The 19029-nt window shown below is 37.9% G+C and overlaps 1 protein-coding gene across 48 annotated transcripts in view; it reads right to left on the bottom strand.

Moving 5' to 3' along the window:
- Positions 1-19029, bottom strand: part of tcf7l2 (transcription factor 7 like 2) — a 92331-nt gene that overhangs the window by 45775 nt on the left and 27527 nt on the right. For 30 of the 48 annotated variants that reach the window (XM_058985325.1, XM_058985324.1, XM_058985326.1 and 27 more), the window contains exons 4-5: positions 11739-11840; positions 5143-5202 (exon numbers count right to left, since the gene is read on the bottom strand). The exons of 4 other annotated variants lie outside the window; for them this stretch is intronic. In XM_058985325.1, coding sequence (XP_058841308.1) covers positions 5143-5202; positions 11739-11840 — 162 coding nt within the window. The remainder of the gene's footprint in view (positions 1-5142; positions 5203-11738; positions 11841-19029) is intronic. 14 more of the 48 variants (XM_058985340.1, XM_058985341.1, XM_058985343.1 and 11 more) reach the window with 2 other exon arrangements.

Raw genomic sequence — 19029 nt, 5'->3', positions numbered from 1 at the left:
AAACAGGAGATAAGAGTTACTCAAGTGTGACCACCCTCTCTGACCCCTGGGCACTATTACAAGGCCTGTTAAATGAATTTATCTTCCCCACCCTACCCCCGCCTCCTGTCAATCACTCAGTATGCTTTGCAAGGTCTGTTGAGGAGAAGAAATGTACACAGAGCCCCTGTCATGACTGTGAAATGACTGACATTTTGATTCATGCATGGCTCAATGCTAATAAACCTGCAGCTACAGCAATCACTGCGGTTTGAACACAAGATGGAGACAGGTACAGTCCAATGTTCCAGTACAACGTCCAGCTTGAAAAATAAATGTAAAATGGAGAAAAACATATTGTTAGAATCTCTCTGTGCTGAGCACAGCACAAGATTTATTTGTATGTAACTATATATATAATTCTACATTCAAATTGAATTTGCATTTTAATGCCATTTAAAGCTACATACATTTTTGCACTGTAATTGCACTTTGAAAAATAAGTACATACAAGAAAACCCAACCTGTCTGAATTACTTCCAAGGTAAATGTCAATGAATCTAGTATACAGGACATAGTACTATATAGACGGGTCCCAAAGCACACTACCCATGGGGCATGGAACATGCCAATACACTGCACAGCATTTCCCATTTGAAATGTACCCTAAACAGATGAATGTTTCATCTTAGGGCAGAAATAACCCTACAGTACATAGCCAGATTGTTTTTTTCGTAGACTGGGTGTGTGACCATACAACCACACTGATACACTGTACATGAAAACAAGTTTAGCATTATAAAGCCTATGCCCCTTTGAAACCCAGTGAAACTATACATGGTCTTCTTGGCACTGTCTTGTACATGGTTCACGCTTCCCTTCCAAGTTCCCAGCTGACAGGTTCTGTCCTCCGCTGTGCTATAAACAAGCAGCCCCCTCACCTGTCACTTCAGCTTGTTGTAAATGTAGCCTGATCTGACAAGGGCTGGTACTGATGACACGTAAAAATGGATGTCTGCTGACTGAAGGCCCCCTTACTCACCTTTGACCCCAATCCTGTATCATGTTAAGCCCCAAACATTATCTCCCTGCCAACTTTGTTATCCTAAGAGAGGGTAAGAGTGAGGCACAGGCCTGGCCACACGCTTGAGTGAAAAGCATATCACTCTGAAGAGACAGGAGATCGGCAACAGACTGCTCACACAATCTATTTCCTGTTTTTGCTGTATCCTATTAAGATCACGTTTCCTTTAGACCAAAGGCATTAGCTCTGACCCACATTGAAAACATTTCTCCATCATCCTTCTTTTTTTGGCTCTCTTTTTTTTGGATACTGCGGCTGTGTTAGTGCGGTTGCAATACACACACACACAGTTAGTGAGTATTAACTAACCAAACTGAATTAATAACCGCACTCAATGATTGCTCTGAAAAGGATTAACTAGTGTGGTTGTCGCTGCCCTTTGTAACCGAACTGTGTGTGTATACAAAGAGCAAAAGGTGAACTCACAACCGCATTTAGCCCGTGTGCGTACGTACCCTTAGTCTCTCTTTATAATTCTTTTCGGTCTTAACCCACACCCTATCCTAGATTAATGCTGACATGCCATACAGGCCACAGTATAGGTCTATCTGTAATAGGTGGTAAAGCTTGGGGTGTTCTGTAACAATATTGTATTAGATTTTTTTTATTTTAAAATTGTTAAAGAATGTACCATATTAAATCGATGCACTCAACATTCAGCATATGAATGACATCTGCAGTCTGCCAGTATAAAATAACACCAAAATGGCAGGTTTGACCTCCATTAATTTGAGTTGACTCTTTCACATCTGAAAGCAATACCAAAAAAAAAAAAAAGAGACCAGTGTGAAACTATTCAGAAATCAGACACCAAGTGTTCCCGAATAATCCTCCAGCATTTTCTGTTACAGTAGAAAAGCGGAATTGTACGGAAAAAAACGGAATTCAGTGTAGCTGGCCCAGCCGGCAAACCCAGCCAATACTCTCACATTCAGAAGGTGTTAACCCTTACTGTCATTCAGGACTGGCCTACAAAACCGCTTTACAACTTACTAAACACCTCTACCACAACTGAAAACCTACAATAGGCCACCAAAATGCTTTAAATGCAATAAAAAAGTAAAGCTGAACTAAAAGACAATTACAGTATCACATTAAAAATGATGCATCATATCACAGGTATTTATGCAAAGGTTGAAGCGATGACTCATATCACCGGTATGCCAAGACGTTATCTTATCAGGGATAATGCCCTATAACCAGCAATGCAGGTAAAAGGATCTGGGTGAAACCCTGCTATCTCTGTGCCACTGTGAGGCTCACAGGCTGCTTGTCACTCACCACTAAACTTTCCCAAGCCACTACGTTACACAGTTCCAACTGGATGCCGGATATCATCTTACTGAGCGATTCTTTCGCCACATGACCTTCAACCCCCCCGCCCAGCCCCGCCCCCTTTGGGCTTGGCACTAATTGGTAAATCTGCTGAACCACAGCCTGCCCAACAATGAGACACCTGGAGCTCTGTCAAAACGAGTTCTCTGTGAAAACTGCTGAAGCAATAAGAATTCAGTACAACTGCACTCAGTTCCGCCACACAAATAAACAGGAAATGCAAACAGTTTTAAAAGGGAATCCTGGCTTGTCTGACAGCGTGTGTCAATCACTTGAACTACTGAAACAGCAACCCCCCCCCCCAAACTATGTACTTCCTAAAAGTATAAATCCATTGATAAAAATGAGTTTTACCCATACATGCTTGTTCCTCTGCCATTTCTGCAGAGCAATCTTTTTGTTTGAACTTCCGAAGGATGTCACGTGTTCTTTATCTTCTGACCTTCAGAACCCTGACTTGACACTTCACAAACGAATGGGATGCATTTTTCCCCCCTCACATGTTACTAGACAGCTATATTGTGGATACTTTTTTTGTTTTTGTTAGTATTCAAAGCCGCAAAACAGAAACAAGTCTATTAAATACCTCATGCAATGCAACACATTCTAGTGACAAAACAGGATCTCAATAAACAGATATAGGAAATATGTCACCATGGCAATAAAGTTTCAACCAAGTAGCATGTTCTAACTCAGCAGCTTTCACTTTAGTGATCCCATAATGCTTTCTAAAAAGCAAACTGGACTACTTTCTATAAACTTTTTTTCAGAATATGTACAGTAGTAACTCGACAGTACTTGCACACTTAAGTTGTACCTTCTGTCCTTTGCTGTCTTCCACAATGAAATTCTTATGGGCACATTCTTCTGGGGTTTTTGTGTATAGGCATTTTTTTTTACATTTCGCCACAATTTGCAATTCTGTTTTAAATTCTCTGTATCTTAACTGTAGTACAGCTTTAAATCCCGTGAACATGCCTCCATTCCTAATCTCGTTTTAAATCTCGCAAGTCTCCAATGGAAATGTAGGCATGTGCTGCCACTCAGTTGTTGGGGCGGGTTTAAAGTATTCAGAACGAATCAATGATAAATACAAGTCAGGAAGGAGGGACATTGCTCAGCTGCACGGATAATGAGCAGGACTTTTTTTTTTTTTTTTAAATGGGAAAGGGGTGGTCATCGTGAATTGAGTAATCATTTCCAGTGTTTTTCCTGTGCTTTCCGGTGTTTATTGGCTATACACCGATTTCATTTTTGTTTTTTTGTAAAAATCGGGGGGGGGGGGGGGGGGGGGGGTTTATCAGTTAAAACCAAAAATCAGAAGCCCTAGCTATACTGTATATTATGATATTTTTCTGCTTGCATGATTCACTGGTCAGCCATCACCACTACTGTATGTAAACCTTAAAGCTTTTCTGACAAAACTATATTTATTTACAGCACAGGAGATATGCTCACTAAGCAGGGCTTGCAATAGTTCCAGAAGCAAAACTGAATATAAACCCATTCAATTGAGAAGTCAGGAATCACATACACTTTCACTTTATATTTCATATACTCATTTCATAAAAGCTGTTATTGTTTAATTGTAATATTATTAGACAACAAAAAATATAAAACATTTGTGTAATGTCACAACTAAAGTTTCTAGTACTCCTGTATACTGTATGTTGATTGAGTGTTTAAAGTTATGGACTGAACAAAATGCTCCAGCCCTTATACAAGAACAGGTGCCAACTTCTTCTGAGAACTCAGCCCTAGGCTGTGTCCCTGTAAAATATAAACTTTGAGCCAAGATATCAAACACGAAGACTGAAACATCAGAGTTATTGTTTAATGTCAGAGCAAGTTCATCTCGAAGATAGAATACTGTATCTTGACAAGACAAACCACTGCAACTGGCTAAACTGAGTTTTTATTTAATAGATTCAATATATATATAATCCAGCCAGATAATAAAATGTACATATATTCATGTATATGTTTCAGACAATACTTCGCCCCAAATTAGCGACAAGATCAACAGCCGATATCAAACCCACCAACTGACTTCCAAATGTTTGTTACGCTGCCAAGGGACTAAACTGAGAAACTACATTATTAAAATGATACTGTCCATTAATTACATGCAACTAACCTCTCAATAATGCACTCTACATATAGCTGGTGATATTGGCTTTGTATCCTCAGGATGCATGTCTTTTATTTTACAGCTGTTTACACTACACAACAGTATATTTGTCCTAAAGCTAAAGTAGTCAGACTTTAAGGAAGCTCAAGAGTCCATGACTATATGGCAGAGCCATATAAACAGACACTGCCACACCCACAATTTCCATCTGAGCCTAGCAAAGTCAAGTCTTAGCAGCAAAAGCTTGCCAAGTGCACGTAACTTTAATGTAAAAGGCATCTCACATTCGTTGTCTATGTGTGAAACACATGTGTAACATGTCCTTCAAAAGGAGGAGGCAAAAGCTTAAGAATAAAAGTACATTCACATCTAGAAACATGTCAGTTAAGGCTTCAATATATAATATTTAATGTTCATTTCATATTTTATATTTAAATGTTAGGAATATTAACTGGCAGGTTAAACTACTTATTCCATTTTTTTAAATATAGAAACTGTATTTAATAAATATAATACATTTATACAGCAGTTTACAATGCAGATATATAAAAAAAATGGAAAAACACATTTCATTTTAAAACCAGCTACAAGATACTTTGAATTGAATTCTCACCAACTGAAATTGGTGAAGACTCAGATCTCCCTGTCCTGGGAATTCCAAGCAGAAGGGGCCCTGAAATGCAAAGTATGTCCCGAGTCACTTCATTGTAAACGTACATTATCCACCAAGGATATGTAAGCAAAATATGTATAGCAAAATTTAACAGCCTTATTTTATTTTTGGTATTCTAGGCCTCCTATGAGCATATGTACCATGAAATAAACACATACATCTTGTATACAGGGTGATTCAGAATTCACTTGGCTTTACCAGTGCATGGATAAAGAAGGTAGCAATGGAAGAACAGGATGACAAATCATAGAGAGCGCAGTTGAGCGCTGTTGTGGTAACACTGAACACACATTGACATGCTGTGACAGAGCCCCCCTATGATGCACTATCTAAAACATATTCTTACCCATGGTCTACTGTTGATATGCACATTTCCAGTGCATACAATACTTTTCCTGCAACATATCCATGAAATGGCAGAGTCATGTTACTTTTGAAATGCATTATATATATATATATATATATATATATATATATATATATATATATATATATATATATATATATATATATATATAATTAATACAGTATATTTTCCATAAACAAATACATGTTAACACATTTAGAACTGTCAATTTAGCTCTGCAAGTAGAAGTACAGTAGTGAAAATGAGTCTACTGTCATGGCAGCAGATTCCAATGTGATGAGGAAAGCAGGATCAGTAAACAATGCATATTGCATTTACTGGTAACAGTTATCGGTAGCATTATCAGTATGTCCTGACCTTGCACACATACAGCATGCACACAACTGCCACTTACACAAACTATGAGAAACATGAAACATAACTAACGAAGTCTGTCATACATACAGTTTTATATATATATATACACAATAAAGCAATCCCACACATGCCTTCATTGTCTTAAAATATTAACACGCCAAAAAAAAAAAGAACCAAAGTCCAGCCTGTCTAATTAAACTGCAGTAAATCATCACACTGGTAAATGCTGTAACTGAAACACAGTGAACACCAGGATATCGGCAGTGAGTCACACAGAAGGTGGTAGAAGACGCATGCTGGACTAAATTTCTGGTTGGCTGTCAGTAAAGTGCAACAGTTTTTGTTTTTCTTTAAGTTCAAGAGGTCATGTACTGCACTACTAACAGTTGGTTTAGTGCTGCGTGGGGAGCCTGGACTGAGGCACCCGTTAATGTTCAAAATCACACAAGAGAGTTCACTACCTCAGTGCTATTGTCATAATGTGCTGGTGTTCTATTCTTAGCATCATACGAACAATGCTTTTCGACAGAAGAAATACATTACAAGGTAGTTTACATCACACTTCTCTAAACTATTTGAAGGTTTCTTTCTTAATAAAAGTACAGTGTAAAGTGATGGCAAACCTGATTGATGTGCACATGAAGAGCTTAGTTCATGTGTGCGACTGCGTGTTCTGTTTTGACACTATTACACTACATGTGTGGCAATGGAAGATACCATCTTTGCAGCACGTACAAGACAAACATTTCTTTTTTTTTTTTTTTCTTTCTGCCACAAGACAAGCTTGCTTGGTAATAGCCACATTACACAAGGACCTTTAAACCACCTGATTACCTTTAAGGTCTCAAAGGTCTCCCTGCATACTGCCGGTCACACTGTTACTTACGCTGGCCTAATTATCATTTTCCTGCAAAGCACAACGCTGCATTTCACTATCAATTTGGAAGCTCAGTTGGGGTTTGGTTGAACTGGGCAGGAAACAGTTAACATTCCAATCTCCCCTGCTGCCCCTGAAAACAATGGAGACATTGTCCAGCGAACACGACTCCCAGGGAATGACACTTCTTGTTTATGCCCCAGTTCCCAGCCTGTCAATGTTAACGACTATCGTTAAAACCTGAGCCACTCCAACGCAGGCTGAGGTGCTCTGGAAAAGCTATACAATTTTAAGGTCCTGGTATCTGTTTCTAGATTTAAAATCCAACACAGCAGCAGCAGCCAGCAGCCAGCGCAGGGAAAGGGTCCTGCAACAATGTTTTACAGATGTGCAGTAACACCCCCACCCTTCTCTCATTTCATTTTCATCCACTACATTTCTTCTTAAAGTGTGTTTAACCATAACTATTATAATCTTATCTCTTATTTGCTTTATTAACATAAAATAGTCCCCCTTTTATGATTGTGAACATTTCTAGACTATTTATTATTTGTTGGTTATTTATTTGAATGTTTATTGAGGATATTAAAAAAAACCCCGGTATCTGTGCTGCAGGTCTGACTGCAGCTACACTGGAGCGCTGAAGCGAGACTGATCGACAACACATTACGTTATCAGGCAGGAAGGAGGCAGCAGCAACACTCAATCCAGCCTGCAGTGTACTTACAACACAAAATATCTTCAACAATAAAAAAAAAAAAATTAAAAAAGTGGTAACACTGCTAGTTCTAATGAAGCAAAACACTGGGATTTTAAAAACGTGGGACTGGAATGTTTTTAACACGTACAGGCACAAGCATTCACCTTTCCAAAACTTGTCATTTGTTAGAACATGTCAAACCTGTTTACACCTCTACGGTTTAAAATATAAACAGCTAACCTCCTGCATGAAGTGCTATTCTCCATTAGCAGTAAGTGCCGTGGATATGTCACACTCTATCTTAATGCTCTGGAACGCACCCCACCACATTGACTGTTGAATAGCGGGAGCCATGCTGTCATGCTGGTTCATATCAAAACCTATCATTCTCTTCACGGAGGTCTTCTGCTATAAAGAGTGCATCTAAATTCCAGCACAGTGTTCCACGGATGTTCCATATCAGAACTAGAACTCTTTCCACATATCTGTCACCAGTAAGAACATAAGAAAGTTTACAAACGAAAGGAGGCCATTCAGCCCATCTTGCTCGTTTGGGTTCCAGTCGACCATACACTATTTAAACATTTTGAAAAAGATACATGATGTGGTTTAATTTGCAATGTGATCTTAGTGTGGCACACTGTTACAGCAGGTTCGAGATTAACAGAATGCATTCATGCATCACTAGGTAAATGTATAGTAAATAGATTCAAAAGGGGTTGCTACAAACTAAATTCAAAGGTTTCTACTAACCAGACTTACGAGTACAATAATAGTTTTTATTGTGGGAAAACCTAGATTGTGTGCTTTTAATTATGAACTATGCAACACACACTTTTTTTTTTTTTCGGCTTTACATGTGTTTCCAATAATTGCAGTTTCACAATACGTTTGGCCCTTTATTACTTGTAAATACTACAAAAAGCACCTTTCATGAAAGTAACTTAACTGCGACTACAGTAAACTTCGAGTCATTAAAAAGGCTTTTAAAAGGTTCCTTCGTCCTTGTCCATGCCTCTCACTAATCCAGTTATAACCCTCTTACTCATTTAGCAGCACTTGAACTTGGGAATGCTTCACATCACCTCTGATACCAGCTGTCCCTTATCACTCCACTTCAGATTCACTTTCTCACTAACTCTAGGGGTCAAAGGGGGTTTCATCCAAATAAAGAGGGGATGGGGACGGGACATAAATACACACACAGGCTTTCATATGCAATTAAAACAAGTTTAAAAATACCACCTTTGCTATAGCGAGAGTAATGCTTTACTACCACACCAATTACAAGTGCAGACTTGTATAACAAGATAAGGAGACATACAGTATTTGATTTCCATAACAAAAATATACTACATCACTCACACAAAATCTAGGCAGGCAAAGCAGAAAATGGAAACAGTACTATAAACACAAAACCAACAGTAGGAGGAATAGTAATGGTATACCTGCCACATAACACAATATCTGAACAGATGCTACAGACAACCTACAGAGGCTCTGCAGAGTCAATGCCCAGGGGGCGTAAAGCTGTCGTTGAGACAAATGTGTGTGTGGTGGGGGGGGGGGGGGGGGGCGGGGGGGGGTTGACTCGGGCAGGGAAGAAATTACAGACATTATTAACATTAGGTAGATAGATTGCGTTTACAATTCGGCACACTTAATTACAAAATTCAAAAGGTAGAGCACAGCACACAGTCACGCTAAATAATCAAGAAGTGCAGTTAACACATTTATTGACTTGTGAAATACAATTCAAAGTTGCTGCAGCATGTCCACTGTTTTGTCATGGAAATATTTTCACAAAATAAAACATTAAAATGTAAAGCTACGGTGAAATTCTCGGTCCACTAAAATAAATGGCTTTACATAACCTACAGTACGTAATTGGAGTGTCCAGTGTGAAAACACAACACAAAATAATAAATTAATACCCAAAGTAGCACTATAGCATTAAAAGGTTCAATAAAAAAAAGAAAAAAATCTAAAATATGGATTGTAGCGTAACAGGAAAGAGTAATCAAATCAGACTACGGAGTCTGTATCATCCGATCTGATCATCTGCATTATCTGCACATGATTATTAAAAACCAGAAGTGGTGAAATGGTGAAAATTTTACTTTCAGCTAAAAGTTGGGGTGTGTGTTTGTGTGGGGGGAGGAGGGGGTTCAAACAGGGGCGTTGACTCTACAGAATCCGGTACTTATATTATTATACATGCTGAGGCTCAGAATAAATAAATGAGGGTTGCAGAGTCTATTAACCTGTCGTTAAAATAACAAATTACTACTGTAAACAGGAAATGAGCAATTTTTATAATATAAAAAGAGACCTTAACACTGTATGACCCTCATTATTGTTACCACATTCAGATATAAATAATACTGTATTATAATTTTTGAACCATATTTGTATTTCCTATTGAGATTATTTTCAGCCACATTGCGTTCAGCAGGAAACAGATCATTATTTTACTTTGTAACTGTTACACTCAGAAGACATTTAGAGTCTGCATGTTTTATTAAATAATAATGCATTGAGTTAATGGGCTTGATGAAGTGAAACTATTTACTGTGCTATTCAGGAAACAATGACCAATTTAAAATAAGGGACAACAAAACTAAAACTGCTTTAAAAACTATAAAAACATTGCCTTTATATTTTTGGTACAAAGTACAGAAGAAGTTTTAGAAACGTTTCTGCATAATCAAAAGACAAGCAGGACAGCTACTCCCAGGTATCTGAGATAATCTGTGCTTTAAGCATGTAGTACGAATCAGTGACATTTCAGGGATCTGATTTATGTGCAGGCAGTAAAACATTCTAATTGGGCTCCACTGCTGCTCTATACAACCTCTGTGCTAATCTCGCCCCTGCTTTCCGCAGATCTCCACTGACCCTGCTTATTAGGGTGTTAACAATACGATTACAGGCAGCAAATACAAGCACATCTGTCTACATGCAGGGAAACATGAACCAGAAACTGTGTCTTGCACCCAACTTTTCAGATTCACACGTCCTTAACATCCACCGACGAGAGGGAAAAGGCTAAGAAAGCACGCAAGACTGGCATTAGGACTTGACATCTCGCCAGAACAGGATTACACTGAGCGTCTCCTTTCAGCGCCACGAGGCACCTTGCTAGGCATTAGTTTTAAACACTGGCAGCTAAAGCTGAGCCGAACCCACTATGTTAAACAGGAAATAAACATTCCAGAAAGTCCCATATTTCATCACCATAATGAGCGTGGGCTACCAAGTTTGACATCTAATTACCTGGCTCACTTGGTAGAAAGCCTGCCTTATTTGGGCAGGCTCAGTGTGTGTGCCGTGCACAGGACAAATGAGGAAGACTGAATAGGATTCAAAAAGGAAGATTCTTGTTCTACCAGGATTAAAAGCACTGTGCTTCTGCAAGACCACTGGATAACTGGGATCTAATTTTCATACTAAACCCAGTACAGAAAGATTCTGAAATTACTACTGTACAGTTTTAACCCTTTTTGGTCCTAATTGGGATACAGCTAGACAGGAGCTGCATGATGCCCAGCTGCAGGACTGCCCAGTCCCTGACCACATTCCGGCGCCTCCTTAAGACTCACCTCTTCAAACAGCACCTGTAGAACTCCTCTGTTTGTATCCTGGGATACTATCACCCTTCATGTAAATGTGCTTTATTTTGCTCTTATCAGCCCCTATTTTACTGCATTTAATCCTGTACTTCAGAATACTGTAATCTGCCAAGTTTTTAACCTGTAGTACTTTGTATTTAATCACATCCTGATGTAACTATCATTATTTAATCATATCCTGATGTAACTATCACTATTATCTGCTGTATTATTGAATTGTTGTTTGTCAAACTTGTACTTTGCTTGAACAAAAGTTATTGTATTTCTTGCTCTTATTGTATTACTTGTATTGTAACGCTTGAAATGTTTTTGCTTACACGATTGTAAGTCGCCCTGGATAAGGGCGTCTGCTAAGAAATAAATAATAATAATAATAATGATGCAGCTTTAAGAAACGTGTTAAAAATGACGGCTTTGGAGGGCGCTACAAAAGATGACATTTTCATGTTCTAAAGTTTTATTAAGGGGCTACTTTTGTTTTTTTGGATCTCGCTGTTGTCCTAGAGGGAGAAGGGTTTTAAATGTTCTGTATTGAATAACACCTAGCATTAATATTAAACAGAAAGAAAAGCTGAAAGTGAGGGGCTGGCACGAGTTACTTACAACGATGTGTGCTGGGGATGGGGACCTGGCATCCTTAAGAGCTTGCCTACTTTGTAGGCTTCCTGCTTGAACATCAAGTAAGGGCCATTTCATCTGGAGGTACTGAATGGTGAAAAAGGGACGAAAATGGGAAAAAAGAAAAAAAAACACAAGTTAATGCAGAAACAAAAAAATAAACAAAACAAAAAAAATGATCACATGACAAAAAAACTTAAACCAAACATAGAAATCAATGATACTATGTATGAAGCGGGGGATTGAGAACATAAACATGGTCTGAAAACTTTTAAAATGCTGCTCAAAGCCAGTGACAAGGAGGCTTCTGTTTCAAACCACACTGTAGAGAAAACACACTCTGGCAACCGTGTTCAACACTCCTGTGGGACCTCTGGCTAACATGAATAAAAAAGTTCAACAGCTCAAAAAGCTAGATTTAAAAAAAAAAAAAAAAAAAAAAAAAATTAAAATTAATTTATATTATTTATATATATATATATATATATATATATATATATATATATATATATATATATATATATATATATATATATATAGACGTGCTCAAATTTGTTGGTACCCTTACAGCTCATTGAAATAATGCTTCATTCCTCCTGAAAAATGATGAAATTGAAAGCTATTTTATCATGTATACTTGCATGCCTTTGGTATGTCATAGAATAAAGCAAAGAAGCTGTGAAAAGAGATGAATTATTGCTTATTCTACAAAGATATTCTAAAATGGCCTGGACACATTTGTTGGTACCCCTTAGAAAAGATAATAAATAATTGGATTATAGTGATATTTCAAACTAATTAGTTTCTTTAATTAGTATCACACATATCTCCAATCTTGTAATCAGTCATTCAGCCTATTTAAATGGAAAAAAGTAGTCACTGTGCTGTTTGGTATCATTGTGTGCACCACACTGAACATGGACCAGAGAAAGCAAAGGAGAGAGTTGTCTGAGGAGATCAGAAAGAGAATAGACAAGCATGGTAAAGGTAAAGGCTACAAGACCATCTCCAAGCAGCTTGATGTTCCTGTGACAACAGTTGCAAATATTATTAAGAAGTTTAAGGTCCATGGAACTGTAGCCAACCTCCCTGGGCGCGGCCGGAAGAGGAAAATCGACCACAGATTGAACAGAAGGATAGTGCGAATGGTAGAAAAAGAACCAAGGATAACTGCCAAAGAGATACAAGCTGAACTCCAAGGTGAAGGTACGCCAGTTTCTGATCGCACCATCCATCGCTTTTTGAGCGAAAGTGGGCTCCATGGAAGAAGACCCAGGAGGACTCCACTTTTGACAGAAAAACATAAAAAAGCCAGACTGGAATTTGCTAAAATGCATATTGACAAGCCACAATCCTTCTGGGAGAATGTTCTTTGGACAGATGAGTCAAAACTGGAGCTTTCTGGCAAGTCACATCAGCTCTATGTTCACAGACGAAAAAATGAAGCTTTCAAAGAAAAGAACACCATACCTACAGTGAAACATGGAGGAGGCTCGGTTATGTTTTGGGGCTGCTTTGCTGCGCCTGGCACAGGGTGCCTTGAATCTGTGCAGGGCACAATGAAATCTCAAGACTATCAAGGCATTCTGGAGCGAAACGTACTGCCCAGTGTCAGAAAGCTCTGTCTCAGTCGCAGGTCATGGGTCCTCCAACAGGATAATGACCCAAAACACAGCTAAAAGCACCCAAGAATGGATAAGAACAAAACATTCGACTATTCTGAAGTGGCCTTCTAATCCTATCGAACATCTATGGAAAGAGCTGAAACTTTCAGTCTGGAGAAGGCACCCATCAAACCTGAGACAGCTGGAGCAGTTTGCTCAGGAAGAGTGGGCCAAACTACCTGCTAACAGGTGCAGAAGTCTCATTGAGAGCGACAGAAAACGTTTGATTGCAGTGATTGCCTCTAAAGGTTGTGCAACAAAATATTAGGTTAGGGGTCCCATCATTTTTGTCCATGCCATTTTCATTTGTTTTATTATTTACAATATTATGTTGAATAAAAAATCAATTTAGTCTGATTTCTATTAAATATGGAATAAACAATGGTGGATGCAAATTACTTTTGTCAGTTTCAAGTTATTTCAGAGAAAATTGTGCATTCTTCGTTTTTTGTGGAGGGGTACCAACACATTTGAGCACGTCTGTGTGTAATATATATATATATATATATATATATATATATATATATATATATATATATATATATATATATACACATATATATATATATATATATATATATATATATATATATATATATATATATATATATATATATACACATACATATATACATATATATATATATATACATATATATATATATATATATATATATATATATATATATATATATATATATATATATATATATATATATATATATATATATATATATATATATATATATATATATATATATATATATACACACACATATATATAAAAATTAGCAAGAATGTAAATACAGGAAACAAAAAAACACTGGTGTAAATGCTTTGTAAGCATGGCCCTTCGTTTATCAAACTTCAATTCTGTGTCTCAGATGTAACAATATTTTGGATGGTAAGCCAGTAGCACTTCTTTTAATTTGTCTTCTGCCCACAACAGCAACCCTAGATCCCTGTGTTATTACAAACACTTGAGTGAATGAGTGACTACACGCTTAAATGTACTTTATAATATGTTATGGCCATAATACAGGCTCTGCAACCTATCAGCAGCACAATTTCTTGGAGGGCAAAAAACCCACAGAATTCTGTCAAGCAACTCGGATGAGGTTAGGCATCATTTTTACCAGTCTCAACAGCTTTCTACTTGTGCTTCATATCTACAGAGAGGGGCAATGACGATTCAGCTGAACAAAAGAAAACTATTTAATCTTTAGACAGCATGGGTACAGGCCACAAAGTAGAGCAGGGCTGCACAGTTCCAGTCATCAAGGCTGGTGCCTCCTGGATCCTGTTGCACCTGCACCATAAATTACTCAACTGAACCAATTCAACTTCCTTACAAGTCTTATCAGTGAATTAGTTAACAATACCTATAAAACCCAGAGGACTTCGGCCCTAAAGGATTCATGTGCAGCAATATAGACACATGAGTCATACTTCATAACTGACACTTGAAAAGTGGTTCATCCAGAACAACTGGACTCAAAAGAACACGCAGCACAGTATTTCACTTACAACTTTTCAAGCTTCAGTTAAAGTGCGACTGCCCCTCTCTGCAGGCTACCTGGCCTGCATATCTCTGGGTGTCTGCAAGTCAACGGACAGAATTCTGCAATACCTGCTGTATCTTTTTCTATTCACTTGGGTCAGGTCAGAATCAGCTCTTGTAGCAGGCTGTTGGTTGGAGGAAATGAGCCTCAGCCCTACTGCTGAGAGAGCTAACTTAACCCAGATGTCCTCGGGTAAGCATAAAGAGTTACGTCGTGGTAGCCACCTCTAAACAACTCCCACACAAAGGAGACGCCAGATAACTGCTATAGAGCCATGCTTAGAGGCACAGCAGCGCTGCTGTTAAGGTGGAAAGTCTATAAAAGCAGGATAACATAGGAAGAATGTCTGTGGACGCAGGGTAATACAGAAAAATGAAGCCTGCCTACTGTAAAGTTATTGTAAAGCGTTTTGGGCAAGGGAACCAACCAGAGACAGGGTTCTAGTGTTTTTTTTTTTTTTTTTTTTAAACTACAGACATCCATTTAAACTATATTTTTGTTAAATGCGTTTATTGTCCAATATCTTAGATTAGATTAGATTAGATCTTGGACAATAAACACATTTAAAAAATATATAGTTTAAATGGATGTCTGTAGTTTAGTTGTGGGACATGCGGTCCAATTGTATTAATTCTAAAGCAGTTTTAATGAGCTCATACACTTTTAAATGTACTTGTTTTTATAACCTTTGACACATAAAATGCAGGCTTACAACATTATATACCCTAACTTTATGTATGTGTTCCTATAAAAAAAAAAGGTACAGACAGACCATCTTAAATCTTAAAAGCTAGGAGTGTTTGCTAGGGAAATCACATGATTTATGACTTATTCTGTGGAATATGTTTGGCTAAGAGCATTTACAAGCTTGAATAAGCAATTTGTGATAATATAAGGGAACTATTAAAATACCTGCACAGAGTTAATCATCGCCTAATAAGCCCATGTGGTTTCGGTGAAAACATTTAGTACTTATATATTAAAAAAAAAAAAAAAAAAAAAAAAAACACTTTTGCAAGCAATTCTGTTTTGCCAGAATAATTCTGTGGCCATGCTATAAAACACAAACAAAAAAAAAATGCATTACATGAAGAATTCTGAGCCTATAGCACAAGAAATTAATAAGCAAGAGAAAATATACAAAACAGATCACCCCAGATGACTCATGGTATGTCAGTTTACCTGTTGCAAACTGCAGACATTTACAAGGCAGTAAAATTGAAATGGCACCCATTCATTTTTTTATTATGGGGGAAAAAAAAGAGCTCATGGACTGCAATGAAGGAATTCAAAGCAGAACTAAAATTGCAACTTCGAATTGGGACCCACTGATTCACCACTGAAGACTGTCTCCTAGGGGGAGCTGTTGATAGTGGAGCAAACACAAGACACTTCAGACTTTAATAGCTAAATTCTTTTTAATTGCAAATTACATGGACTTTAATAATTCAGTCCACAGGAACCCCTTCGGTCTAAGAAAATGAGTGTAATGAGCACAGCTCTTCCTATGAACTCAAGCACACCCCAGGGGTGTGGGTGATTCAGCAGTCTTACAGCAAGTCCGAATCAACAAAGCACGCACTGGGGGGATTACGGTCATGGCTATTACTGCAGAGGGGGGTTCTTGGTGCACATTTCAGGTTATCAATTTACTATCAGTGGGGAGTCATATAAAAAGGGTTTAAGGCCGATGCAACAGCTTGGTGAACCCATCTTTTCCGACAATTACTTCCTGAAATAAGGGGTAAACAGTGATGAAGGACAAAGTCATTGAACCAGATAATGGGAGCAGTACAGTGTTAAGAGGCCCTAGCCACAAAATGTACACTTCATAGACACAAAAAAACTAAGTAATTTTAGACTTCCTAGGTCTTTTTACAAAATTTTATAGGAAAGGAAGGAAACTCAGTAATTCCTGTTTAAAAAAACTTAACTTGAACAATGAGAAACACATTCAGAAGTAAAAATAATAATATAAGAAGCACTACTGAAGCTCAGTCTGAAAGGGTTACATAAGTGCGGTTTTGTTGCTGAGAAGCCCAGTGGCTTGAGAGGTTACAAGTTTGACATGCTGTCTGAGGTTAACCTGGAAATATACCAGGCAGCATCCATTTAATGGACCATACTTCACCTCAAATATAAAACCCTGGCCCTGTCTTCTGTAGATAATGAAGACCATGTGCTAGTTCCCAACCAAAACATGGGGACAGGGCCTCACTGGAGCATGCTTGCTGCTCAAAGGACTTCTTTGTATAAAAGCCTGGGTATTAAATGAACAAAATGGTGTTCTTCATAACTGAATTGCTACTAATGAGGTCTTAAGAGTTCTTAAACTGAAAGAACTCGCATGGTCAGTAAAGGAACCACAGTATGTTTATGGAGAACATTATTAGATTTTATACAAGTTTATTAGATTTTCTGAAAGCTGAAGACGGGGTTGTCTGGACACAATGGAGTGCAATCAGCCTGAAGGTCAAGCTAGATCAAGCCCTAAAAGCCTCTTAGGAAACAAAGCAAACAGTGGGCTACAGGAATTTCAGAACAGAACCATCTACTTCTGCTACCACATAGAATACAAAAAAGACATGGATGCGAGGTTTACTGCAATTGTGTGTGCTTGAAAAGAAAGGTGATTAACTGAGTCATGGGGTGTTGCAACTGTGAGTAAAATGTGTACAAGTAACACTTTTCACCCACTCCTCTCATGCCTTCTCCCAGCTACTGTATAACCTTTGCTCCTTGAAAGCCACTTTCACAATACAGATAGTGCCAAAGATATCTACTACATTACTGTATCTGTCTACTGTACATAGACACCGTTATTTTGGAATTTCTCATATGCACCAAAAGTACAGTTTTTTTTTTTTTTCCTACTACTAAAGTGGCTTGTACATGTGTGTAATTTTTTTAATATTGTAACACACATACATTGTTTCATTGAAAAAAGAAAAACAGAAACCCTTTATGAAAGGACCTGGAAGACTATATAGCCTGACCACCCAGCCAGAGACCAATTCCAAAAAGACAAATAGTCAAAATCCATCAAAGGAAACAGATATATTTACATTCCGGAATCATTAGGGTCAGCTGTTGGGTGCAGTAATGCAAATTAAAAAAACACATGCAAATGTTGAAGTGGTTGTATACTAGACTAGGAAGGACAACAACCATTGGAATCATCAGAAGAACAGACATCACTGTAATAAGTCTCACACATGTGATACAACTGTAGAAATGTCACTGGAAAACTGTTTTCAGAATATATTATATTGCAAGTTCTGTCTGTTTTTAGAGAGCTTCCTAAACTGTCAAAGCCTCCTACCTTATATACTCAATCATATACAAATTAAAAATGTAAATATTTCCTTTTTGCAATGCGTGGGATGGGATCCACAAACACAGCCAGCCCTTTACAGTGGGCTTCACATCTGCTTAACCTTGGGACCCAAGATAAAAAAAAAAAACTCCCACTGATGCCTGCTTTCTTTCAACATGAAAAATGGATGTCAAATAACACAGTAACACCACATAAAAATGCATTTTCTTTTTGTTTCCAATGTATACTTTGCCATACCACAGCAGATCCCTAAGGGAATCTCATTCAGACGGCCTTGTTTCTTAGCTTCTGCAGCTCCAGGACAGCAACCAAAGGCTCGGAGTGACGACCAAGCATCCTTTCAAAGTGTGAGAGCGTTTTTGATCTTGGACAATAGCCCGCTGTCTAGAATGACGAGTGTTCTGCCTAAATGCAGATCCAGACCATATAAACATGTTTTTAAGTAACACATACAATTGTATGCAATACTGTACGTACTTAGAAAAACAGCTGTCATGTAATTTCCACATGACCAAATGTGTATATGCCATTAATTTAAGTATTTACATGTATGTCCAGGAGAGGGGCCATATTCAGTTTTGTACAGATTATTATTATTTTTTTATTATTTGTGGACAAGCTGGATCACACATCGGGTCTCGTTTCCTTTATTTCGAGTGTGTCCCTCCTCCTGGGTGACCTACAGTAAGCCACTCTACAGCAGACCAGCACAT

This window comes from Acipenser ruthenus, chromosome 13 (assembly GCF_902713425.1).
Source record: "Acipenser ruthenus chromosome 13, fAciRut3.2 maternal haplotype, whole genome shotgun sequence".
Taxonomy (NCBI): Eukaryota; Metazoa; Chordata; class Actinopteri; order Acipenseriformes; family Acipenseridae; genus Acipenser; species Acipenser ruthenus.
This window is presented reverse-complemented; position numbering and strand designations above follow the sequence as displayed.